General features: G+C 46.3%; 1 protein-coding gene across 14 annotated transcripts in view; it reads left to right on the forward strand.

The window, feature by feature from the left end:
- CHD3 (chromodomain helicase DNA binding protein 3) overlaps positions 1-26,681 on the forward strand; it is a 2,755,261-nt gene that overhangs the window by 1,258,122 nt on the left and 1,470,458 nt on the right. For all 14 annotated transcript variants that reach the window (XM_069646310.1, XM_069646296.1, XM_069646309.1 and 11 more), the window contains exon 21: positions 4,950-5,081. In XM_069646310.1, the coding sequence (XP_069502411.1) occupies positions 4,950-5,081 (132 nt within the window). The remainder of the gene's footprint in view (positions 1-4,949; positions 5,082-26,681) is intronic.

Here is a 26,681-nt window from a genome sequence, read left to right on the forward strand (position 1 = left end):
CAGTGTTTCGATACCTTTATCCTTTCTCGATGCTACAGTGTTTCGATACCTGTATCCTTTCTCGATACGGTTTATCAGCTCCCCGGGTAACCTTCTGGTAGGCTTCCGTATCCGGCTAGTGGTTTCACCAGTGTTTGAGAGACCATCGGTCCACCACAGGATCACAGTCGTCACGCCACCACAATTTCCTTCTCTCATCTCAGCTTTCTCTGAATGCTCCGCGTCCCGTGTTCCTCTTGCGGCTTCCCAGCAACTTTCAAACTCGCTGGCTTTGCCGGCGGTAGAGTCTCCTCCCCTCTCATGTGTTGAGTCTTCCTGTGGCTTCGCTTGCTGACGTATGAGTCTCTCTGCCTCAACTGACTGCGGCATCTCCTCCCACTTCAGCTTCTTTATGCCATGTAAACGGGATTCCCTATTTAAAGAGACATATGCATCTTTTGTTGGAAATAACAAATGGTACCATCTTCTTCTTCCCAGTCTTTACCTCGTGCGTCTTTCATTTTTTCTAATAATCCCAAGTACGCCATAAACGAATTTGGGATTTCCTCAGAGAAACGGGAGTCCTTGTCCCCACAGGGGGACTCTCTCCCAGTGAGGTCCCACTTACCTCAACCACTAGGGAGAGTTTTGCGGAGCAGACTTATCTCCTTAGTCTAACAGGCGGATCTCCGCCTTGGGGAGAGAGACACAAATTCCTGTGATTTGTCACATATGGGGGTGGGGTGGGGTCTATCCAAGATGAGGAAACCATGGGAGGACACAATCCATTTAAAGAACAAATTGCCTGCAGCAGGTAATGATGGATGTTCATTCCACAGACTCCTCATTACCCTCCATCCGACCCCTCAATCAATGGGCTCCTCTACCTATTCCTAGTCTTTCCTTCACTGCCAACCTGATCATAAGGTTTTACAGTTCATCAAGAATATTTATTTTCCAACACTGCTGAACATGGGGAAAAAGATGAGAAAACTGAGATCACTGGGCTTGGTGAAAGAGGTGTCTGACGGAAAAACCCGTATTGATCGAAAAGAAATGCTCGTATTGGTCATTTGACCAAATTCCGCCACTACAAATACATCAAAGCCGAAAATACTGAACCTGAGGAGCATGGCTGCGGGAGTGTCCTCAGCTCCCAATGTTCGGTATTATGGCTTTCAGGGGGTAGCATGCGTGTCCCCTGCTTCCTTGACATTGCAAGCGGGGGACCCAAAAAAAGAAAAAGGGACCCTGCGGTGTCAGATCTGACCCATGTTTGAGGGACGGAACTGACGCTGCAGGGGCATAGGAGGAGATGCACCGGTAGCCAGAGAAAAGGTAAGTGGGGGTTGGGGTTTGGTCAATGGCTAAATTTGGTTTGTTTTACCGAAGTACAAACCGAATTTCAGCAAAATAGACTATGGTCAATTCTGCAGCGATTGTTTATACTTCAATAAAACAACCCAAATCCGTCTATGACAGCAGCACACCTCGCTGGAACAGAGAACGTTATTGCGGATGCCTTGTCAGACAGAATTTGTCATCTCATGAATGAGGGCTCTATCAGGAAGTTCTGGAGGAGATTTTCTCTCAATGGCAGACTTCTCGAGTTAGACCTTTTTGCTTCCATTGTGAGCAAGAAAGAAGTGTGAGTTGTTCCACTCCAGGGAATTTCCTCAACAGGGAGCTCTGGGGAATGCGCTGATGTTCGGGTAGACGTATGATTTACTCTATGCATTCCTGCTAATCCCTGTCATCCTGCTAATTCTCAGGAGGTCGCACCAGTTTGCTTCTTACTTGGACTGAGGGATGTAGCACATGAAGTTGCTGAACAGGTCCACCTGCCATCCCTGGTGCCTTCCACAGAGAGAGGATGTGCTCTCCCAGTCGGACGGCAGGATGCTCCATTTGAACCTCAACAGCCTGACCCGTCATGCTTGGTTGCTGAAAAGCTGAGATATAAGGAGTGGGATTTCTCGGATGATTTCTTGGAAGAACTCCTCTCAGCTCAGAGGCCTGCCACCAAGTCTGCTTATGCCTGCAGATGGCGTACATTTTTGGCTTGGACCTAGGAGAGGGATTTAGATCTGTGTACTTGTCCCATATCCTCTGTCCTAGATTTCTGCTTTTCTTGGCGCAGCAGGCCTGCACAGTGGCACTGGAACCCGCTATTTCAGTTTTCATGAGGACCCCTGAGCAGAGCTCATTCTTCATGATCCTCACAGTTATGCAGTTCTTGCAAGGATTGTACAATCAGTTTCTCAGCACCAGTGTGTTTTTTCCAGCATGGGATTTAAAATTAGTATTAACATTTCTAACAGGGCGCTCTGAGACTCTGCATTCTTGTTCTTTAAGGTTTTCCTGGTTGCCATCACTTCCACTTGATGGGTGAGTGAGCTCTATGTGTTGTTGAGGGTGAGGCTGTCCTTCCATGCAAAGATGGTCTCTGGTTTCCATTTTCCTGTCTTTTTTCCTCAAACTCATCCATACAAAGCTCTCTCGGATGAGGGACAGAAGGAAAGATGACCAGCTTTTTGTGGGTTATGCTGGTGCCCGTTCTGGCAGGTCTGTGATCAAATAGACCCTGCCAAGTGGCATTTCTGCATCTCGGATTGCTATAATCATGTTGATAATGATGTTTCAGAGGGTCTTAGGGCTAATTCAACCATAGGGCTGGCTGCCACCTCAACCCTGACGAGAGGATTTCCTTTTTTGGACATTTGCCAAGCAGCTATGTGGCCTCGCTGCACATGTTGGGCAAACATTCCTGCTTCGATTCCCTATCAGGGCAGGACCCTTGTTTTGGTAGAGTAGTCCTCATGAGCTTTCTGGTGCGGTGGTGTCCTTGTTTTTCTTCCTCCACCAGGTCTATGCACTGCTTTGGGAATCTATCATAGATGAGGAATCCATGAGAGGAAGGAATCCATTGTAAGAACAAATTACTTACCACTCTGTTATGTTCTTTCTGATGGATATTTCTACCACGGTTTCAAACTCACTCTCCCATCCCGACTCACTTGGGGATAACTTGTACAGTTCTGTAGTCCATCAGCATCAAAGTGATAAGGAAGTTCACGGGATGTGGCGCCACCAAATATATACTAGCCCTGGTGCCATGCACAGTGCAAGAAGTGTAGGGGCATCAAGTAGAGGTAAAACGGGGCTATGCTGCACCCCCCATGTGCTGGGAAATAGATATCATAGATGAAAAATCTGTGGGAGGAACATCCATCAGATAGAAAATTACCAAGAGGTAAGTAATTTGTTTGTCTACATAACATTACATAAAAGGTGCATTTGTAAATTGTATGTTCACACAAGGTTCTCTTGGTATTAGTACACCCTAGAACTGTGGACATTGTAGAAGTACATATTGTTTCAAGCAGACTCTAAGGCAAAAATTGGTGGGTGATCCATGGGGCGTACAGTAAGATTACCTGGTTCAGAGAGGGTAAGCATATTGCATGGTGTTAGAGGAGTGCAGGTTGTGATCCTGAACACAAAACACCCTTGCCCTAATGCTTCTCTAAAGTCAAATAATTGGATTGTGCCATCTCAAGTGTGGCCATGGCATGCAACATCCACTGTGATGCAATAGACCTACCTTGAGTAGTCACAGTGGAAATGGACATCATGTTTTGTAACTTGAAGTGGAGAGCAAGTGTCTAGTTGCTAAATCTGACAAGTATTCCGCTTGCTGCCTTCAAAGCAAAGGGGATCCTATGCATCTTTGACTTTGCAATCATTGCGTTTCTTTAACCACACTACATTGTTAACTTCTGTAATGAAGCCAACTTTTTTTGTTCTTTTCATCTGAAAACATGTTTTTCGTATTACTTTGGAAGCAGATATGCAGTCAGATCTGAGTCAGGAGACTGGGAGTCAAGTGTGGCTGGGTTCTCATGGCTGGGGTGGCCAGTGTTTAGACTACTTAAACTCTCATTTCTCCCCCGCTTCCTCTGATGCTGTGCAACATTTCCCTATTATCACAGAGATACTGTGATAATGGGGAAATGCAGCACAGCATGTGCTCCTCCTTTGTTTCAGTCCTCAGGTGCTCCCCATGTTTCTAATAATCCCCTGTGTTTTTGAGAAGGTAGGAGGGGGAGGCATGAGAGCATAGGCGCACAATCTTGTATGACTTGCAGTTACTGTATTTTGACTCGCGTATTTTGATCAATAACTAACAAGCTGCTATTGCTGCTCAACAAATAAATGTTCCTCTTACTGAACTCTGCAAACCTAGAACATGAAAATCAATGCATACACTTGGACTGCATTATTTAATTTGGTTTTGAGACTGATGTCTAGCAAGCCTCTCGTCGCAACATTTTCAAATAAGGATTCCAAGAGGCACATGTGTTGTGTTGCCCTCTTTCAATGCACCATGAGTATCTTCATCAAATTCATAAACAATGTACCAGCCATTCCAATGAGGCCATGGAAAAGAAAATGGCTGTTATGGTACAGACCCATGTACAAGAAGGTACTTTTCATAGTGTTCTCACTAAATAAAACTCTCTCTGTTATCTTTTTCTGTTGTTTCTCTTTGGGTCACATGCAGTTTTGTACCTGTTGAAAAGCAGCAACATTGTGTTTTGTGAGATCCCACCTATATGCATTCAAGTCAGTGGTTATGAATTAAAAGGTGATACACATATTGTGAACGAGTACTATAAGTAACTTTTTCTATTTTTACCTGTATTCAGGTGAATCTGTTTCCCATTCAAACACTTAATCACATGTTAGTTCTCTATTAAATGTACTGCACATTTTTCAAAACTTGAAACCTCTTACAGGCTCCCAGATGGAGTGTCAGGCATGATATGCAGTCTATAACAAGCAATGACCTCTCTCCCCCTTCCAAAATTGTGGGCCTGGTGTTTTTGCTTCATCGCAAAGTTGAAGAAAATCTTTCCAAACAATCTCTCCTAAATGTACTCATGATGTTTTTTTGCATGTTTTCTCAGGAGTCGCCCAAGTTGCCCAGTGGTGCCTATGAAGGTAGTGCCCTCATCAAATCCTCTGGGAAGCTCACGCTGTTGCAAAAGATGCTGCGAAAGCTGAAGGACCAAGGGCATAGAGTGCTAATCTTTTCCCAGGTAACCCATTCCTGGAGTACAACAGATAGTGGAACAACTATCGAATTCTGACCTGAAGTACAATCAGCTGTTCCATTACTACTTTTTAGAGTACATGTTATGCTATTGTACTTCTGTCTATATCTGAAGCATGACCTGCTATTTCAGTCAGGGCATTCGTTTTGCTTCTTCACTTCAGCCATGACCCGCTCTGCTACATGGTACATCACAACCTAAATATGTTGGAGATTCAATTTATGAGCCGTGCATGCTCCATACTCCAAAAACATCTCACCAATTGCTTCACTCAACCATTTTCTCTCTCTCCAGGGTTCCCCCTATTGTATGTGTCCCCTATGTGCAGTGCTCTGTTGCCTCCCAGGTAGTTTTCAATGTGTGTCCTCATGTAAATGTAGGATTAATTTTGTAAGAGTGCATGATGCAAACGCCTATCCGAACTTTGAATATGTGGTTCTTAGGCTTACTTTGTCAATCATTACTGCAACACGATCCGAACTACTTCTTGGGAGCTAGTATTCGGTGCTATTATGTTGTTTTCTCCAGTTATTCACTATATCTAGTTGAGCCATGCCTCCTTCTATGTTCAGATTTGGTTTGGAGTCTCCATTGTTTGTCTCCATGCAATGTAAATTTCCTCAGGACCTGTACCATGTATGAGATTATAATCTCTACTCCAAATTACTTGCCCCTGGAGTGTTAAAAATTCCAGCTCAATTTCAAGCCCTATAGCTCAACCATACATTGAGCCAGATATATTGCACTTGTTAAAGGAATTAGAGCCAGTTCCAGTTTGCAAAATATTTTAATTGCTTTGATGATCAGCAGTCAACTTAATTATTGAAATGTTAGTGTTGTTATTCTTTTGTCTGATTAGCAACACAATAGTGTTTTTCAACCTTTAATCATAAAATTAATCAATCATTATATGCTAAATGGGTTTCCTGTAAGTCTCGCTATATCTGGTTTAGAATGTTGCAGATACTTATTTACCAGGGTTGATGCTGATATTCCAACTCATAGTTTCACATGAATCATGATGAAGTACTGTGATATACATTATTTTAGGAGTTTTGGAAAATGCTGGATCTCCCCACCCAGTGAGAACTTTTTACTGAGAGACCTTAAGCTTCTCAGGTAAGTTTGCCCCAAAGGCATCCTGGAGCTCATTTTGCATTAATGAGTATTTTGGCAGAGGAGACCCGTTATGTTTTCGCTTTAATGTAAACGGGTGCCCGCCACCACATTTTCATCATTTGCATGTACGCCGCCTTTTGCCCTTTACATTTGCACTCCGCAGTGCAAAGTGAGTAAACGCTGCCTGGCAGCTGTGCTTTGAGTGCAGCTTGCATGCTTGCATGGAACAAAGGAATTACACAAGCGCAAGTGAGGACAAGAACAGTAACAGAAATATCCATGGAAAGAATAGTCAAAGTGAGCATGGTTCAAGACAGAGAACTGGAAAAGAAAGAGCAAGAATCTAAGTGCAAGGGTACAGGAGAATGGAACTGCAGACTAGAAGCTAAGGACTGTAATCAAGAAATAGCGAACTGAACTGTAGACAAGAAACAATAAAACTCAGGACTGGCAACTAGGAAGCTAAAGCCAGGTAACAGACTATGGGAACATAACAAGGAACTGAAGGCAGGGAACAAGATAATTAGTGCAGACAGGGAACAGAGGACTGGCAGGGCTGCATTGCAGGAAGCACAGAGGTGCAAGGCAGAAGCCAGGGCAGTGTAAACAGAGTAGCAGAGCTGCAAGGCAGGGAACACAGTGCACTGGAACAGGAGCAGGTACTGGAAGCAACAGGACACAGCAGAAATCCAAAGATCATAGTACAAGGGGCTTGGAGGGAACTCAATGCAAGAGCCGTGTTCTCCTGTAGACAGCTGCTTAAATACTGACCTGTGCTGAAGCAGGCTCATTGAGCTTCATACCCGAAGGTAATCTGCCTCCTCCCTCTCTGGTCCTGGGAAATTAAAAGCAGCACTTATCTCTAAGGTTTCTGGGGATTGTAGTTCTAAGACTGCTTCATATGAACAGCCAGGGAATGAGTAAAGCCACAAGGTGCATTAATTTAAATAAGGAAGTACCAAAGTCTTGCAAACAGAAAGTAAAGACAAAGTTATGAATAGTGTAAGACTGCAGAAGAAGGACTCGGCATGATTGGGGTTAAAGACTTTTATTGAATGATAAAGAAAGAGAAAACCTATCTTTCCCTATTCCTAAGAGGGGTTTCCCTGCCTCAGCCAAAGATCTATGGTGACTGTCAAGATGTTTGTTAATGCAAAAGTGTCCACCGTCCTGTGTCAAGAAAACCTTACTTCTGTCCCTTACACTAGAAAGTGAAGAATAAAGAAGGGCTGTTCTGGTCCCAGAAGAATGTCTCCCTTCTCCTGGGTTATGGTCAAAGTTCCACACAATGCTTCCTTGGTAGGCCACGAGAGTGCCTTCCTTCTCCTGATGTTCAGTCTCAAATAGCCTGGGGGGATGGCTCACTTCCCCAGGCCACTAAGATCCAAACAATATTTACTTTGCAGGCCAGCAGAATGCCTCTCTTCTCCTGGTGTTCGGTCTCAGTCTAAAAAAAAGAAAAACAGGGGTATGACTTTCCCCAGGCCTGTTGGACCTTCCTCCTGGTCCACGTTACCAGGTGAATGACTCCATTCACCTGGTAATCATAAAGCAATCTCTTACAACCAGGGGGAATGACTCCTTTCCCCTGGTCTTCTCTTCATTAGTTTTCACAGCTACAACACCCAACTCTGAATGTTAGGAGTGACCGTGAGCCTAACTCTCCTTTGATTGGGACGATTTGGTTCACTTCCCTGTCAAGTACTGCCATGGGAAGATGACTGGTATCACTCTCTTGGTTTGGGTACCTGACCCTTGTTTCTCTCGCCTTCTCGTTATGTCCCCTTGGCTGCATAGTTTGCCAAGTACTGACACAAGGGGTATAGTCCTATAAACCTGCTCATTATATCCGTACACGGTTTTTACCTCCTGTACCTTTCAGCCCCTACTCAACCCATCACCTCTCCCGTTACCTTGCCTGTTCCCGGGACGCATGGCTGGTTCTTCCTGGTTCCCTCTTCTACTCAGTATGCTGCGCGGGCATCTGTTTCTCGGTGCCTTCACCTTGCGGTTCTCCTGCAAGGTGGACCGACGGTATGTACGCTGCCTCATGCGTTCGCCTCACTGTCTGCCAGCATTCTGCTACCGTCTGGACGCCGTTTGGCAAAGCAGTCTCGTTGTCCTTTTTAGTCTGGATGTGGACTGCTCTCGGCTTGGTACCGGCCTTCTCTGCGTCTCCTCCATGCTTCCCGGGCTTCACGGTCTCTCATCCTGGTTTGCTCCGTCTCCTTGATAGCTAGTCTTTCTTTGTCTTTTATGGCGTTGGAGGAACCATGCATCCACGAAGTCTATACCGCTGCAGTACCTTCTCTGTATTGCTGTATTTTTTGTCATTGTTCCTGTGCCCCCACCTCGTCCCAGTACTTGGATTACCTATGTTCCTGATGTTCTTCTTGGTCTCAGTACTTTCCAGAACTTTGAGGTAGTCTGCATTATAATAGTACATAGTTCTGTTGTCTACAAAGAGGTTAGCACAAGGAGAGGCTACAGTGTGTGAGGGTCCCATGTCCTCATAAGCATTATACCCTAAATGGTCGTCCTTCTCCCTAGCTCCCTGGGGGGGGGTATCGAGGGGGTGAGAGCCCTCCCCATGAGATCCTCCTGCATTAAGCTACCCCCAGGGGGCCTATCGGGTTGCGGCCTCACCTCAAGGTCTCATTGAAGCGTTCTAGGGGTGATAGATGGAGGTTCTTAAGGTTTTGATCTGCAGAACCTGTTTTACTTCCGCCATGATCTTTCTCATAAATGTGGTCCTCTGGTCTGTCAACATTTCTTTTGGAAAGCCCACCACTGATACAACTGGATCAAGTGTTTTAAGATCTGCTGAGATGTATTGTTCGTCAACAGGAAGGCCTCAGGGTAACGTGTGGCATAGTCGAGAATTACTAAAATATATCTATTCCCTAGTTTAGATGGTTCCAATGGGCCTACGATATCCATCCCTATTCAGGAAAAGGGGACCTCAATTATAGGCAATGGTTGTAATGGAGCTGGAGGACGGTTATATGGAGCGGTCTTTTGACAGAGAGAACATGTACCAACAAAGTTCTTAACGTCTGCATAGACACCGGGCCAGTAAAACCTGCTCACAACCTGTCCCTGTGTTTTTGCCATCCCAAAATGTCCCGAAGTTAGGTGAGCATGTGCGATTTCTAGGACTACCCTTCGATGGCTTCTCAGGACCACTATTTGGGTTCAAGGGGTTCCCTCCTGGGTGGTATCTCCCAGATATAACAACCCTTGTTTATGAAAAAAAAGAAAAAGAATGGACCAGCTTTACTTCTTTCTGCATTCATCCTCAGGGACTACTTTGCGGAATGCCTCGGCCAGAATAGGGTCATCGCGTCCCTTACTCTAATACAAAAATGTGGAAAAGGGAAATGCAATATAAAGCAAAAGAAACCAATATTCGGGATGAATGGCAGAATGGCAATGTGAGCAAGGGTTAACTGACTTCCAAAATAATGTTTCAACCAATAAGTTCACAAAGGTCCCCCTCTGTTGGGCTCAGACCTCTCACAACAAAGTTCAATGCAAACTTGCAAGGGTGCTCCCTTCCCTAAGCTTATTATACTGTGGGTCTCCCTCAGTCGGGCTCGGACCACTTTCGAATGTGCGTGGCTTTCTTTATAGACCACTGCAGGACCACTTCAACTCAAAGGTTTAACTTTCAATCTCCCCTCCCCTAGGAGTTAATCTTCTTTATTTTACTTTTACTATTCATTTGCTTTTTCACTTCAAACAATGTACCTTTCACAGACACTTTTGAGTGGGCTACTTCCTTTTGCCGGACCACTCCTATACTTAGTATCGCTGATTTCGTAGCTGTCCTTTACTTCAAAGTTCATTCGCAGGTCTGCCTTTCCTTGTGTCTCATCCACATGCGAGCAGCCTTCACTTGCAATATAATGTTGCTACTTCAAACTTTAACACACATGGGTCTCTCAGGAAGCTTGCAAACTCCCCGGCTGTGTGCGTCTCTTTCTAGGTTTTGTGATTCCAATTCACAAGTCAAGGTTAGTACCGCAGGCTTGGCCTCACCCAGGAGGGTTGCTGGCATCCTTGAAACACAATGCAGTCTTCGCTTGTAGGATCTGGCCTTCTCCATATGTCTTTTGCGGCCTGTCAGAGACAACGACCCGCGGTAGGGAACTCTTGGTGTTTTCGACCAGCTGCTCTCGTCACTTGGTCCGTTGCTCTGCTCCAGCAGGTTTGCCTTCATCCTGGAAGCCCTTCCCGTACTCGCGTTCCGCCTTGCTCACTGAGTGCTTGGGTTTTCAGTAGGGATTCTCTGCCGGACTCAGCCTTGCAGCCTCCCTCTCGGTTTCCAAAGAGCAACTGCCTTCCCTTCCCCTGCAGACTCCTTTTAACCACCTTGAGATGTTAATGTGCTGCAGGTGTGTGGTCAGGGTTCGGCCTGCCTGACCTTGCATGTCCTCATTAACAGGACAGCCTGCTGTCAGAAGGGGAGAGTCTGTCCTCTGTGCCTTAATGTGTATCTTGCTTCATCCCTCTAGGTTGCCTCTGGTTCTTCTTGGTATTGTTAGGAAAGGGGGGGGCATGGATTGGTACTGTACATAATTTCTAAAAATTTAGTGGGCGTGTTGGTGACTGGGAACCTGGCCCTGCCTAGTCTTCCCAATGGAATAGGACCATTGTATATCACCAGAGATGCTCCTCCCATTTTTTTTTTGTATGGATTCAGGGAGTTGTAGTTCTTGTACGGATGAAGGGGGTAGAGGTATTGCTGCGGGTGAATGGGTTTTGGGTGATAATATCCTATAACTACTGATGGGATGTTGGGTAGGGATGTACTGGAACGGGGGGAATAACATGTCTTGCACGAGGGCGTTCCTCCCGCAGTCTCCCAGGGTCCCCTTCCCAGGTGATCCTCCCTTGCTTGTCCACCCCCGGGTTGGACTCCAAGAGCGATGGCCCTCCCCTGGCCACCGGAGTCAGGGATACCCAGGAATAGCATGGGAGAAACGCCTCAGGTTTCTCACACTCCCTTCTCCTGGCAATCATAAAACAATCTCTCACAGCCAGAGGGAGTGACTCCCTTTCCCTGGTCTTCTCTTCATTAGGCTTCACAGCAGCAACACTCAACAGTGAGTGTCAGGAGGGCCCGGCACCCTGGCTTCTCCTCTTCTTTGATTTGGCCCACTTTGTTCACTTCCCTGCCAAGTACTGCCACGAGGAAGCGGACTTGTATCACTCTCTTGGTTTGGGTCCCCAATCCTTGTTACTCTCCCCTTCTCTTTATGTCCCCTTGGCTGCCTCGTTTGTCAAGTACTGACACGAGGGATGGAGTCCTGCTCGTTATATCCATACAGTGTTTTTGCCTCCTGTACCTTCCAGCCCTTACTGGTCCCCACGCCTCTCCCTTTACCATGCCTGTTCCTGGGATGCGTGGCCGTTTCTTCCTAAGGTCCCTGTTATACTCTGTAAGCTGCGCAGGCATCTCCATGTCTCAGTGCCTTCACCTCGCAGATCTCCTGCCCAGCCCTTGGACCGACGGTATGGACTCTGCCTCTTGCATTTGCGTCACTGTTTGCCAGTCTCCCGTTACAGTATGTATGACATTCAGCACAGGAGTCCCGTAGTCCTCTTGACACTGGGAGCGGACTGCTCATGGCTCGGTCCTGGACTTCTGCGTCTCCTCCGTGCTTCACGTGCTTAATGGTCTCTCGTCCTAGTTGTCTGCGTCTCCCTGATAGGTAGTCCTTCTCTGGTTTTTATAGTGTAGGAGGAACCACGTCCCTGCAAAATCGATACTGCTGCCGTTCCTCTTGGTATTGCTCTTCATTGTTCCTTTGTCCCACCTTGTCCCAGTACTTGGATTACCTATGTTCATCTTCGTCTCAGTACTTTCAAGGACCTTGATGTAGTCTGCCTCATAACAGTACATAGGTCTACTGTTTACAGAGAGGTTGGCAGAAGAAAGAGAAGCTAGATTGTGTTGGGGTCTGATGTTCCAATAAGGGCTATATCCTAGATGGTCGTCGTCCTGCCTAGGAGGAGGTGTGTGAGGGGAAGTCCATCCCCAAGAGATCCTCTCACATTATATCACCCCCAGAGGGACTATTCAGTAGTGGTCTCACCTCCCGGGCCTCATGGGAAATGGCTACCCCACTTGGAGAAGTGATGACATCTAGTGATTTGTCACAATATGTATTGTCCAGGGAGGATTACGGTGATGAATGAGTCTCAAATAGTCCACGATGGGTGCCAATTGGTGCCCCAGTGGCACAGTTGTGACACCAAGGCAGTTGGGTAGTGACAGTCTCCAATACATTATCTGAGGTACTCTCTGTTCCAATGGCTACAGTCTGTGTCTCACAAGCCTCTGTAGCACCGTCACGATATGTGCTGCTTTGAGGATAAGGGGTCAAACCACTCTCTCTTTTCACAGTGGAAGCTGGAGGTAAGACAGAAGACCGGTATGAAACCCTTCAGTCTATAAAAATCTTCCATGGAAGAATTTGTGTTGTCATGGAGTTTCTTAAGTTGTCCATGGCTGAGGCTCTCCCGACAGAGACAAGAGTTCGGGAGAACGCTCTCTGAAAAGCCAGATAGGAGCGGCATTCCTCTCCAACCGGATGATGTTAGGGGAGCCATGAAAATAACATCCATCCAAGAAGATACATGCTGCCAGGTGCTGACCAAGAAAGTGTATATTGGTCGTAACCCGCTTGCCCAATCGGCAGTATTGTCCACCGCTTTAGCTTAGGGCAATCCTCCCTCCTCTACAGACCCTTGAACACTCTATTGTACGCTGCAGTTACAGACTTCCACTTCTATCACCAGCCTTCCCAAAAACACATTTTCATCAGATCTTCTAGAAGGCTTACTGAAGTTAGTGAAACTGCACACAGTAAATAAGATTCCTTGAGAGCAGGTAGGCCAGGGTTACTTCTCCAACTTCTTCGCACTTCCAAAGAAGGGCAAACCAGGATGGAAGGCCATCTTCCACCTTTGCAGCTTCAACACAATTTTGCCCAAGGAGGGATTCAAGATGGACATCCTGGCTCAAATGTTCCCTTCCCTCACGGTCGAGGATTGGCTATATGCTCTAGGTCTTTAGGATGGTTACATGCGCATTCTGATTTGGAAGCCCCACAGAAAATTCTGACTATTTTCAATATTGGATGTCAATTATAAGTGCAAGGTGCACGGCTTTCGGTTCAATTCAGCCCCTGGGTATTACCCAAGGTAATAGACTCAATGTTTCATTTGCTTCTCAGAGATGAACATTTACCCATATCTGGACAACTGGATAAGCAGGGCTGTGACTTTTATCCGTGTCAACGATTAAGTAAATCATGCCCTCCAACTGTCTTATGCACCGGGCCTCACTGTAAACTAAGAGAAATCTATCTTGACCTCTTCCAAGAAAATCCAATACATTTATTGATCTGGGATTGCAAAGCAGGGAAATGCTTTCCTCCTGAGGAGAGTATTCAGGATCTACACTCCATCTGTGTGGAGTTCCTGAACATCAATTCTCTTTTGACCTTAAATTACAAAGATTGCTGATTCTTATGGCCTTGTGTATCCTTGTGTTTCTGCATGCCAGGCTGCATCTATGCCTCCCCCTGTTTCTCGCAGGTGTGAGAAACCTGAGGGTATTCTCACTCCTGCTCCCCTTGGATCCTATGCGCAGGTGGCCAGGGAAAAGCCATTGCTCTTTGATCCTGACCCTTGGGGTGGAGAAGCGAGGGAGTATCATCTGGGTGGATGGTCTTTGAGGATTGGGAGTGGGGGACCCTTAAGTGAGACATGGTACCCCCTTTTTTGATTAATAACAAACTTTAACCCTCTCCTGACCTTTATGGGCCATTATAAGCCAGCTCCCCTCATTTTTCCACACATTACTTTTGACAGTACTGGGATGAGGAAGAGGCAACTAGGAGTAATGCACACTAATACGCACCACTTTGGTACTGAGACGCGGAACTGGGCCTCAGAAGAGTACCATTGTAAAGATATGGCATGTCTTGCTAATCAGCCTAACTATAGTCAGGCAATTAAGGAAAGGGATTCAAACCTGAAGACCCTTTACACCACTCAGGTGTATAAAAGAGCCGTGTGCAGGAAGGTGAGAGGTGAGATGCTGATGGAAGCCGTGGTGAGCCCTGCAGCAGCCATAGAAGCACACCGAGGACCGAAGCAGTGACGGATCTGGACAAATGTGAAGCAGGAGCTCTGTGTCACAGAGGTGAGGCGAAGGAAGGAGACCAAATGATCGGTCGTCCTTCATTCTATCAGCAAGACTGCTCGTTCTCCCGTGGCGCTGCAAGAGCACGAGAGTGTCTGAGTGACAGAGAAAGTACTCCGAGAAGGAAGGCACAGAGTTTGTGGCCAGCAGGACATCGGAAAAGACTTCACAGTGAGCTGGTGAGTTTCCCCAATAGAGAAACCCGGTATTACTGTAAACGCGAGGCTCGTAAAGTGAACTGCTATTGTTGAATGAGAGCAGAGACGTAAACAATGTAATAGAGTGGTCACCTGCCTTGTTAAAGGAACAAGCACATTTTTGAAAGTCTTTGAACAAGACGAAGCCTTCTATTTAAACCAATGAACGTGTTGAAGTGTTTGCGCATCTAAGAAGAAACGCTATCAAATTCAATGCATATGGAATACCGAATTAAACAAATCCAATACATATTGAATACTGAACAAAAGGGCAACTTAAAGAAAGCCAATGCATATTAAATACCGAACTTAAGAGAAACTTAACATTGAAGCAAAACAGTAAGCTTTCAATACTCAATGCATGGGGCACAACGAATGGATTCAAAGCTCAAATCTGAACATAATTAAACACAAGATTGCATACAAATCTGAACTGCATATTAACAAAACTGAATAATTGTTACTCTACAAATGAACCTGATCTTTGAAATTGAATACATTAAAAGCTGAAGGAAAGCTCACCAGCAAACCGTGATAAGTGAATACATTGTGACGATGCTACCATTTGAAAAGGGGTTTAACACATGGTGGCAGATACATGAGGAAGCTCAGGGGAAACCAGAGGAGCACATTAACACCCCCCTAAACCCAGAAACCAATGAAGGAAATCAAGGAAGGGTGACTTGGTGCACAGGAGCAAGTACCAAAGAACCTGTGTACAACATTGAAGTATTGTGGAAGGTAACCCTGAGAGTTGGCAAGTTTATATGGGTTGTCTTGGGATTTGAGTCTCAATAACCCCTTTTCCTGTAGTGTGTTTTGAAACCTGGGGAAGGGAACCCAAGGACAAGTAAATGTAAGCATCAGAGCAAGTACCAAGGAACCTGGTGTGAAACATTGAAGTTTTGGGGAAGGGAACCCCGAGGCATGTGTTGTCTTGGGATCGGAATTTCGAGAACCCCTCTTTGTTTTGATTGTGTTACCTGAAGTTTGAGGAAAGGTACCCAGGATTGTTTCTGAACTATATTACCTTGAACTGGAGAAAGGTAAACTTAAAGATTCTGTTTCCTGGAACTTTCTTGTGCTTGGGGAAGGGGAGCTGAGAGGAAGCTGTGAGCTGGAAGAAGCTCAGAACATTAAGTTGAACACTGTTTATTTTGACTTTGACATCCCTACACATTTGTTTTTTCTAGTTGGGAGGACAAGAATAGGTTTTGGACACAGACGTACTATTAAGATGAACTCTTCGACTCAGGCTTTCCTTAGTTTAGTTCAGGTAGGGAAATCCCACCTTAGAATATGGCAAGTTAGTCCTTCATCCAGCCTGACATTTAAGTTAATAAACGACTTTTGCTTGTCTGTGTCTTGCTTCGTGATGCCTTCACGCAGGACAGTAGAATGCAATCAGAGCTTATTCCAATTTCTACAGAAATGCTCCCAGACAAAATATGGTATATGGATGAGAGAAACCTCTCTGGTGGTGTCCCTTTTCCCCACATCTCCTATAAAGAGTATAAAGGGCCTTTCTGTCGGCTCCTCTCTGACAGGTTCAGGGCAGTTATGGGCCACTGGGACCTCTGGAATTTGTCCGAGTCTCTCCTTGACATCAACTTCCTGGAGTTGAGGGTGGTCTTTGGGGGCAATGAAAGCTTTTATGTCCACTGCAATAAGGTCAGGTATGTGACCCTGTTAAACGAAGGGGTAATAGAGAGCCACTTCCCTAACTTTCCCATTATGTGCTAACATGTACAGGTATATTGGTAGCACTGTTTCTGCTGCAATAGGTATCAGCTACTGTCCTGGCCAGGTCTCTTTTTCTTCTTTTTTTGATACACAACCCCCAGGATACACCTGGGTGCAACCATGAAGACACACACCGGAAGGAGACCAGAAATGGCATTTTCCCTACCCAAAAAGGATGCAACAACCAACCCCAGACAGGCCGCAGGTGAATGGTGAATCAAAAGAAAATGGACTGAGTTAAAAGAGAAAGCAGGGAAAACACAGAAATCCTCCCTAAACCCAGTTGGAAAGAAACCTCATCAGCACATGAGGATAACCACATGGAAACCGAGCAGCCAGAGTACATGGCTGCCACCACACAAACGGAGATTGAAAAGGGGGCGGGCTAGAAGCCTTCTTAAAGGTAGTTTAGCCGGTGATTTGTCAAAGGAAGCATGTGACATGGAGGGCCAATAGGAGCTGGGAGAAACTCGACAACAGGGTAGGCTGGCATATAAAAGGCTAGCAAGTGCAGAATTAGTTGAAAGATGCACAGGTGAGGTAAGGAGCGAGGAGGTGGTCCACGAGAGCAGCCAGGAGGGAGAGGCAGGTGGAGAAGGATTTTGAAGAGGCTATGTGAAGGCAATAAATGGATGCCCTCCATCTTGAAATGGTTGTAAACAACCCATTCGTTCAGACTTTTTAAATTTATCACAGGACGAGTTTTGTCCCCTCGGTGAACGAGAAACATATTGCTGAGGAATCCTGGTCCCCCCAGCGTATCTTTTTCTATTGCATTCTTGTCTGCTAGGCTGAGCAACTCTCTGTGTAACAATTCTTCTTCTCCCTGGGACACCTGGATGGGACGGGGTTCTGAGCCCTGAATGGGGTCCTGTATGAACTCTAGCTGTAATCCCGCTACTGCCTGTAATACCCATGCATCGCGCGATAACGCCTGCCATGCGCTCAGAAATTGAAGGGTTCTCCCTCCTACTTTCATGCTTATTACACTCACCTCCTGAGGCATTGGGTTGTCTGTGAGAGCCTCTTCCTCTACGGCCTCTGGGGAACTTGGCTCTAGACGGGAAGAAGGTGTCCTGTTGCTTCCCTTCCCAGTATTGGGCGCGCGGCCCTTGGGGTCTACGGGAATAATTGAAGCGACCGGACGTACAACCCCTGTAACGTCCGGTCCCGGAAAAAACTCGACCAGGGAATATCTTCTTGATTGCGCTTTGCGCCCTTTCCAGCGCGGAATACGTGCCTACAAATTGCGACATTTCCTTCGCAAAGGCTTCGCCAAACAATAGACCTCTAGCTCCTTCACCAGCCTCATATGAGGCCAAGTCACTTAGTTTATTGTCTATTTTCAGAAGAACACCTCTCCTACGTTCCGAAGACATAGGGCAGTTAGCGTTGCCCATGAGACAGACAGCTCTTTGCGCCCAGTTCGCCAGAGCCGAAGCGTCTACTGGTGTTCCTGTGTCCTTGGCTTTTTCCGCCAGGTCCATTATTTTAGCTAAGGGACCTGCAATGTCCAGAAGCTTATCTTGGCACCCTCGCCAGGCCCCGTCTATTCCTTTCCGGATATCTTGCGCTGTTTTCGTCACAAAAGTGACCATCTTGGAGTCAAGCTCCTGTGTCTCCGCCAGCTTGAATGGCAACTCTGGTCGAGGGCATTCTGACCGCATCCTGGACCTTACCTCCCTGTCCAGAGGTTTCCTAATATGCTGCGCCATATAGGCTGCTACTCTGGGCGACGGGACCCAATCTGAAGATTTTGGGTGCCTGATCGCTTCTGGGTCAAACATATCGTCGGTACTGTCAATCTCCTCTGCATGTTGCGCGGAGTCAACGTCGTCTCCACCTTCGTCCTCTGGCATATAGCCTTCATCATCGTCCCCTAGATTGTTCACCCCTGGGGTAGAGGGTCTATCCTGGCTTTGCTTCTTCTTTTCCAGGAAGGCTCTTTTCAGCCTAGCGACAGGGTCGTCTGGTCTTTGGGGAGCCTCATCCTCCCTATCAAGATTGCTCGGGGGGGTCAAAATATGTTTAGTTTTCCGAGCTGCTTTCCGCGCCTTATGTTCAATCCCTTCAGAGGGATGTCTGGCTGACAGCTGATCAACTGACTCTTCTGCTTTCCTTTTATTGGCAAGCTGGGCTTGCTGTTCTTGAATCATGGCTTCTAGAACTTGAAGCCTCTGCGCAATAGGCTGCACTCCTTGCAATACCGCTTTCGATAATGAATCACCTAATACCATCTTAAAACTCTGTGAGAGATCCGCGTCCTGTTGGTACGGGCTCTCCCCCCACTCTTCCTCAGACCACTCCGGAGAGGTGGAAGGTGGAGCACCGGGGCTGTTGGATTGTGCCATCTCTAGTGTTGGTAATACCAACTTCTGGGCTGTCAGCAGGGAACAACAGCAGCTAGGCCCCTGTTCCACAGAGATATGTGTATTGCCTACAGAGCCTGAAAAGAAGTATCCGAACTTCTTGCTCTAGCCGTCCCCTAAATAGCCCTCCGGTGAAATACGAGTTTTTTTTTTCTTTTTTCTAATAGCCGGTATTAGGTCGTTGTTTCCTCACTGTTCGCTGCGAACGCAATGAAATCGCTTGCGCGCGCGTGCGGAAAGGCCCCGAGGGAATGCTGGGAGACTGAACTTTCCTTCCGTTCCCCTGGGTCCTACCACCCGACTTGTTCGTCGACGCGGAACCTCGAGGAGCGGGGCCGGGTGCCTGAGGCGAGCGTGTTCGCTCGCGGCGCCGGCCCCGCCTCCTCGGAACCTGAACAATGCAACGCGGAACAAACGACGAGTGAAATAATATTCAGAACATCCGAGCGACACGGATTACTTACTATATTCTCTTCAATTGTAAATATTACCTTATATATATATATACGCCCTAATGTCAATGAAGGACACTCTCATATATATAAGCGTTCTATATACGCTGCGCTGGGGATTATGAATCTACGCACACAAATATTCTAAAGAGAGATAATGTGAGGTACTTATCTTTGGCAGCAAAAAAGAAAGAGGAAGGGACCTGGGGGGCAAGGTTCTTATAGACTGACCTATGAGCTGATTGGAGCAGGAGTTAGGGTCAGGACTACAACACCCCATAGGCATCATGGGAGTTTTAGTTTTATAGTCATCTTGAAGGAAGGATCACTTTAGTTGGACTTTTAAAACCTCAGTTTGGCTATTTCTTCGTTGTAACAGAAATGCACAAGTGCTAAAGTTTAAAAAGTCATGTTTTTTTAAATGCTATTATGGCAGTATTAAAGAAAGAAAAGCATAATGCGAGCCTCCTGTCTTGTCATAGAATTAGGTGTACTTGTGGGAGTGAGAATTGTTGGAGAGAGAGGTGACACCCAGAGGAGTTGGATGGTGGATACAGGCGAGGAGGAGATGGAGAGAGCAGTAAAAACAGATAAGTAAAAGTGTGGAGAGGGAGGAATAGGAGAGAGGTAAGACCAGGAAACAGTGCATAAGGACAGGGTGGACATAAGAGCAGTGGGAAAGACCAGTAGAATCAGGGCAAGGGCATGGAGAGAGTGACAAGGAGGCAGAGGTGTCAGAAACGTGAGGAGAACTGGTTGAGTTAACCAGCTGAAAGGAAGGAGACAGCACCATCAGAAAAACATGTCAGATCTCTTAGGAAGGATGGTGTGGAGGAGCATGGAGGTAAGTTCTAGAAAAGGTGAGCTATTGGCTGATAAAAGGGGCTACTCCTTTGTCTGGACACAGAGCATGCCTTCAGAACTGCTGCTCCTCATCCAGCTGTGTTTTCTCTCTGAGACTCAGCCCCACCATCCTTCACCACTGCCTGTAACCCCATGTGGAGTGACCTCAAGCCTTCATGAGCATAGCATATCCCCACTCATGGAACCTGGAAAAACAGGGAGCAGCTTTGTTGACACAGGTACAGATTCAGCATATTCCACATGGAAATGTACGGATGCCAAAGAACACGCTGGTCGTCGTCCTTAGTTGAAAATATCCTGTGGGCACATCACAGAGCAAACACTTGAAGGTACTATTAGTTTGAGGAAGAGTTTGTGAAACCACCATATTGAGACTAGCAAAAAGCGATCAGGCTGGCTGGGAGATGCAGATTGGATGTTGAAAGGCTGTGAAATTTGGGAGAGGGTCAGAAAGACATAGCAGGCCGAAGAGAGGCTCGAGAGGACCCTACACTGGAGAATAAGCTGGATGTTTTTCTCATGAGAACACTGTGAAAGCTGAATACACAAGTTGGGATTGAGATCCCTAGAAGCCATATGAAGCTGGGGCCCCATTTGGAGGGAATTTGTGGAGCAAGCTGTGCCCTTTGTATGTTATGATATGATAATAGTGTAACCCGCCGGTTACACTATTATCAGATGCGACCGCAATACCAACCAATCTAAAGGCGGCGGTGTCGCATTCATCCACAAAATCTCCATCAGCATCAGAAGCATCAACAACCAACAAATCCCATCTGCAGAACTCCTCACGGTCAAACTCCCCATCTCCCCCAATCAAACGGCCGCACTCCACCTCATATATCGACCACTCGGACCCATATCCACCTTCTCAGACGACATCATGTCCATCATAGCCAATAAAGCCAAAACCAAATCACAAATCATCTTACTTGGCGACTTCAATCTTGGATTCCAATACCCTAATGACCCTGCAGCGCTAGATCTGGCTAACACATTAACTGACCAGGGTTTCACCCACCACATCACAGAACCCGAAGAAACAAGAGACCTCCTGTCGCGCTTCTCAAATAAAGGTATATGTTGGCACAAGTAGTACGTTTTGCAGGAAGTCATTTATTTGTTAATTTCAAGTCTCAAGGTATGAACACGTATGTGACAAACAGGTCTTGAATAAGGAAGAAAAAAGAAAAAGAAAAAGTGGACAATCGAGCACAAATGAAAAAATAGTCTTATTCAGATATGAGACTTATCAGGATTACGTATTTTTTCCATGCAGGAATGTATTGTCCTTAGTTGGATTGCACTAAGCCAATGATGAATTCCTGATTGATTTGTTTTCACTTGTACTGCGATGAGAATCCAGTCGATTTCAAGATTTTGATGTCCTTAGTTATTTGCACTAGGCATTGAAAATATGGTACAAGTTACAAAAAGAAAGGTTGCAAATTGGTCGAGGCTTGAGGTAACCTTAGTTGCTTTCACTAGGTTAAAATGAAGGTTGTGGATTGGCTGAGACTTGGAATATGCTTAGTTGCTGTCACTAAGTCAAGGTTGCAGAAATGGATTCATAAATTTGGCTGTGGCCTGAATGGTTGATTGATCCTGATTTCCGGTATGAGTACAATTGTTTTTTTAATTTGAAATATTGCTGTTGAAAGAAGGGTCCTGTGCTGGACTGGGTGTGGAAGGTATAGAGAAGAACTAAACGATATAATTCCTCAACACGTGTTTCCCTGTCGTGTAATCACGGCGGGTCTTCAGGAGGATTGTTGGATGAATTGGTACTGTTATAGCATAAGAGGAAGAAGGAAGAGGTGGAGGTCAAATAAAGGGGAGCATTAACTCTAGTGCTTCATACGAACAATGTAACCCAATGCGATGACAAATATATAACATTAGGTACTTACATGTTAGTGAAATAAATATTGTCAATATGGTGAATTCTGCTTGATCAAAAGAAGTTTGTCATGGTCTTTAGCTCAAAATATGGTCTGTAAAAAACAAGTATTTAAGGATACTTGTTTATAAAGAATGTCATATCAAGGTACTAACAGTCCTAAGTGCAGAGCTGGACATATATGTTCGTTTTGTACATCAAGGTTATAGACCAGTTGCTTGTAAGAAAAAAGTGGGATGCATAAGTTGCAAAGAGACTTAAAGTGTAAATGAAGTAATTTGACCAGTAGGGTGGTCAAGCTCATAGTGAGTCAATGTTCTGTTAAATGGAAAAAAATGGAATAGGTATAAATAAGAAAATAGGGAAACATTATATTGCTTAAAATTAGTGGCAGAGAAAGGTTGGACTTAGATCGAAGGAAAAGATGAGTTCTTACCGCTACATCAGAATGGATGTCCTTCCCGTTCGGTTTCTGTTGCCCTACTGAAGAGGTGCAGTGTTATTATAGTAGAAATTTCGCGGTCAAACGCATGCGTGACGACCTCACGCGCACGCGCGCCAACGCGCGATGACATCACGCGCACGCACGCGTCCGCGTGTTGACGTCACCTCGCACACACAGAACCCACCCACTCCAAAGGGCGAACCCTCGACTGGCTAGCTGAATCTAACTGTTGTATCAACCTCAAGGATAACACTCCTTGCGCATGGTCAGATCATCACACAATCCTCTTCGAAATGAAAACCACTGACCTTTGCCCCAAACAAGACCGTGCCCCCGCCACCGAGACCAGAAACGAAAGAGACATTACCAAGGCTCCCCCTCATCCTCCCGCTTTTTAACAACATTGCATCCTCATGCACGGATCCCACAGTACTAGTTGACACATACAACCAGTCCATGCTTAAAGCTCTGAATGCTATTGCCCCCATAAAATCGAGGAGACCTAAACCCCGAGCCCACCTCAACTCGTGGTTCACCCCTAACCTAAGAGAACTCTGCAAAGCCAAACGCTCTGCTGAATCTCGCTGGAAAAGTCACCCCTCTGACACCAACAAAGACTACCTAACCATTGCCTCCCTTAACTACAAAGAAACCATCTTCCAGGCAAAGAAAGATACATACAATGGCTGCATCATGGAAGCCAAATCCAACACTAAAGAGCTCTTCAAGATCCTCAAGGAACTTGAATCTCCCGCAACCGCCCCAGATACATGTATCAAAAACAGCTTGTGGTGTACAAACATACAAGCTGCCATACTGGGTAAAACTACCACGCTCCAAGCCAAAATTAATGCCAAACAATCGTGACTCCGGACTGACACCCAGCCCCCTCCCACTCGCATCACCTCCCCTGGCTCTACTCACAAGTCCTTCAGCTTCACAGCTCTCAGCACAACTAAAGTTGAAAACATCATCAACAAGCTTAAACCAACCAACTGCCAAGGCGACATATGTCCCGCCTCAACTATCAAGGATGCGGCACACAAACTAGCCCCTTTCATCACCACCTTCATCAACACATCCTTCAAAACAGGCATTGTCCCTAACAATCATACCCCTACTCAAAAAACCCACTCTCGACCCAAGCACACCTACCAATTACAGTGTTACAGTTATAGTACCGTTGATATTGCTATCTCTCAGTATTGTATAACCAAATCCCAAAAGGAGATTTTAGGAGAGCATACACTAACCTGATCGAATGCCAACTTGTTCGGAGCAGCACTGCTGAGGAGAAGGATCACCCCAGAATCCCTGTTGCCCCCAAGCACCGGACATAAAAGAACCGGTGAGGGGAAACACGAACCCCAGGGAAACCCTCTGGGGGAAAAAACCCTGGAGATCTTGACTCGGTCTTCTTGGATGAATGTCTCAGGACGTCAGGACTTGCTTTCTCAAAGGATGGCCCTTCTCTAGATGGTGCAGTGGGAATAGGCCTACAGGACGAGAGAATAACAGATAAGTAGTAGGAAGGGCAGAAGGAAAGGGTAAATTGATGTGGTGAGTACGGAAACTAACTTTTGATGTGACTGAAGTTAGGTCCTCCGAAGGGGTCTTTCCTGGCACTTGAAAGTGTTGTAATCCGGAGAGGAGGAGAACAACTGGCAAGGGAAGAATGGTGAGTATGGTCCTCAACAAGAAGGGAAAGATAAGTCAAACGTAGGAGCGGGACTTACTTCCTCAAGGCGGACTCGCTGTCTAGAGCGGGATATCAAATTGAGAGCCCCACTTGAAGGAACGGGAGAAACCAATGGACTGATCGAGGTAGAAGAAGTGAGCAGCCCGCGACGGGACACAATTCTACAACAAAAGGAACGTTTAGTCAGAAAAAAAGAGAGTTAGATAGTTTTCAATAGGATAGAATACGAGGGTAAGATTCTATGCAAACTTACGGAGCATCACATTCAACAGAAGCGACGCGCCGGAGCGGAGTTCCGGGTTCCTTAGGAGGAATCAGATGATCGGTCACGTGTTCCTGACAGCAACGTGAGACAACTAGACTGCTGACACGGGTTTCCTTTGCTGTACCGGAGTTTCCTCGTATCATAGCTCCACACAGAGACCAATGACGCCTAATCTGCCATCGGCGGAATGGTGTAACAGTATGCCCCCTCCTCAGGGGAGGCGAACCCGGCTTACCCAGCTGAAGGCGAAAGAAACGGCACACCAAACAAGGTGCATGTACGCCTGATGCCGGTTCCCATGTTCTGTCAGCAGGAGAGTAACCCTTCCAATCAATAAGGAATTGGAGACGGCCCCAACGATATCTAGAGTCACAGATACCGGCAACTTCATATTCAGCCCCAGAAGTGGTCATAACGGGAGGTGGTAATGGTTTGGTGGACCGAGGGAAACGATCTGGTACATCCAGCCTGATCTGGGACAAGTGGAACACGGGGTGGATGCGAGAACAAGAGGGAGGTAAGGATAATCGCACAGCCACAGATCCCACCCGTCCTATTACCTCAAAGGGTCCAAAGAATCTTGGGGATAGTTTGGAAGGTGAAGAGGGAAAATGGAGACCAAATCCATGCCCCGCACCCCAAGCGCCTACATACAAGAACAACAGGAAGAACAAGGAGCGCACTTATCATTTGAACAAGGCCCCAGCGCACCCATGGGTGACAAATATGCTGAAACACACCCACTTCACCAACAGTGCAACTTCTATGCTACATTAGAATCAATGCTGCAATATCAGAATCTACAAACACAAAAATCCCTGTTTAAAGGCTTGCAAATGCCTATATGAACTAACATGGTCTAAATGCACAGTGTAAAGCTATGTTTCAGGAAAATTACAGCTAAGTTCATTTCACTCACTGAACACTGGCTGCGGGAGCCTTATCAACATTCCTCGCAAAAGAAGTCCGACCTGCTAAGGCCGCAAATTCAAGATAAAATTGCTTTCTGCAGACAGACATTTTTTAATTATCCACAAATGCGAATAAACCACGGCAACCCAGTGTGCTTTTTTTTTTCTTTCTGGGAAAGAAAGACATTTTCTCAAGGACACGCACAACATTGAAACATAACTTGTAACAAGCCAAAGCCAGGTGCGAACTGCTTGTTCAGCTAAAAAGTTATGGGAACAAAGTCACATTGCAACAAGATTAGAATTAGGTAATGGGGGCTGGCACAGCTAAATCAACCCACTGACGCAGGAGGTTAATATCCAATTATCAGGCTCTCTATAAGGGCTACATATGTAACCCACCACTCTGCAGCCAATAACAGGAGGAGATAGGTTTCTGGGAGCTGATCCAATTCTGTGAGGTCAGCCTGCAGTGTGATTATAAAACTTACTTGCAAGACAGCCCCGGGGGAGACGGCGCCTGAACTCACGATGCTTTTCTTTGGCTTTTTTCTCTTTTCTGTGCTTAGAAATAAAGCAGTTTGAAACATGTTGCTGCCTGCTTGGCACTCTGTTGCATTTCTGGGGGCCATATGGGAGGTGTTGGGGCCTCCCATAGCTGGTGAGGGTATGGCTGCTGGCCCCCCACTGCCCTGGGGGTGGGGGGGGGTCCAGCTTCTCCCCGACAAGTTGGTGCCCTCTGTGAGGCTCATTGCTCATTGTAACATGGGTGGATGAGCTCTGCCTGTGCAAGCCCTGCGATGGACTGAGCTCCCTGCCGCCGACTCAAGGAAGCTGTGAGACCCTCGCCTGCACCTGAAGACCACCGGAAAAACGCGTAACCGGCTAAAGGCTTCGGGGGCCACTTGGAAATACCCCGCTTGAGGGCAGGTGAGAGCCCTGCAGGAGAAGGGGTCCGGTGAAGCGCATTGAGGGAGTGTCCAGCAGTGGTGCAACTGCCAGTGCAGCATAGGAAAATGTAAGTAAACCAGCAACATGGGCTCTGAGGGGGGGAAATGTTTAAAGTAGAAATGTTAAAGTGTTTTTTTTTTTTTTTTAGGGAGGGATTGTAAATTGGGTGGTGGGTGATTGTACATTGTCACAAAATTCAGCGCATTGGTAGTGATCGGCACGTGAATTGTAGTTGGGACTGGGGTGGTGGCAGTGGTCCCTTCTTGTGTTTTTGAGCATATTGGGTGGGGTAGTGACTCCCTACACATAGAACAGGAGTGCCGCGCTGATTGGTCTAGAACAGGAGTGCCGCGCTGATTGGTCTAGAACAGGAGTGCCGCGCTGATTGGTCTGGATGGTGATTTCATGTACGGGGTCTGGATTTCCTATGAATTGACGTTATAGATCAATGA

Source organism: Ambystoma mexicanum, chromosome 1p (assembly GCF_040938575.1).
Source record: "Ambystoma mexicanum isolate Mex_15411 chromosome 1p, UKY_AmexF1_1, whole genome shotgun sequence".
Taxonomy (NCBI): Eukaryota; Metazoa; Chordata; class Amphibia; order Caudata; family Ambystomatidae; genus Ambystoma; species Ambystoma mexicanum.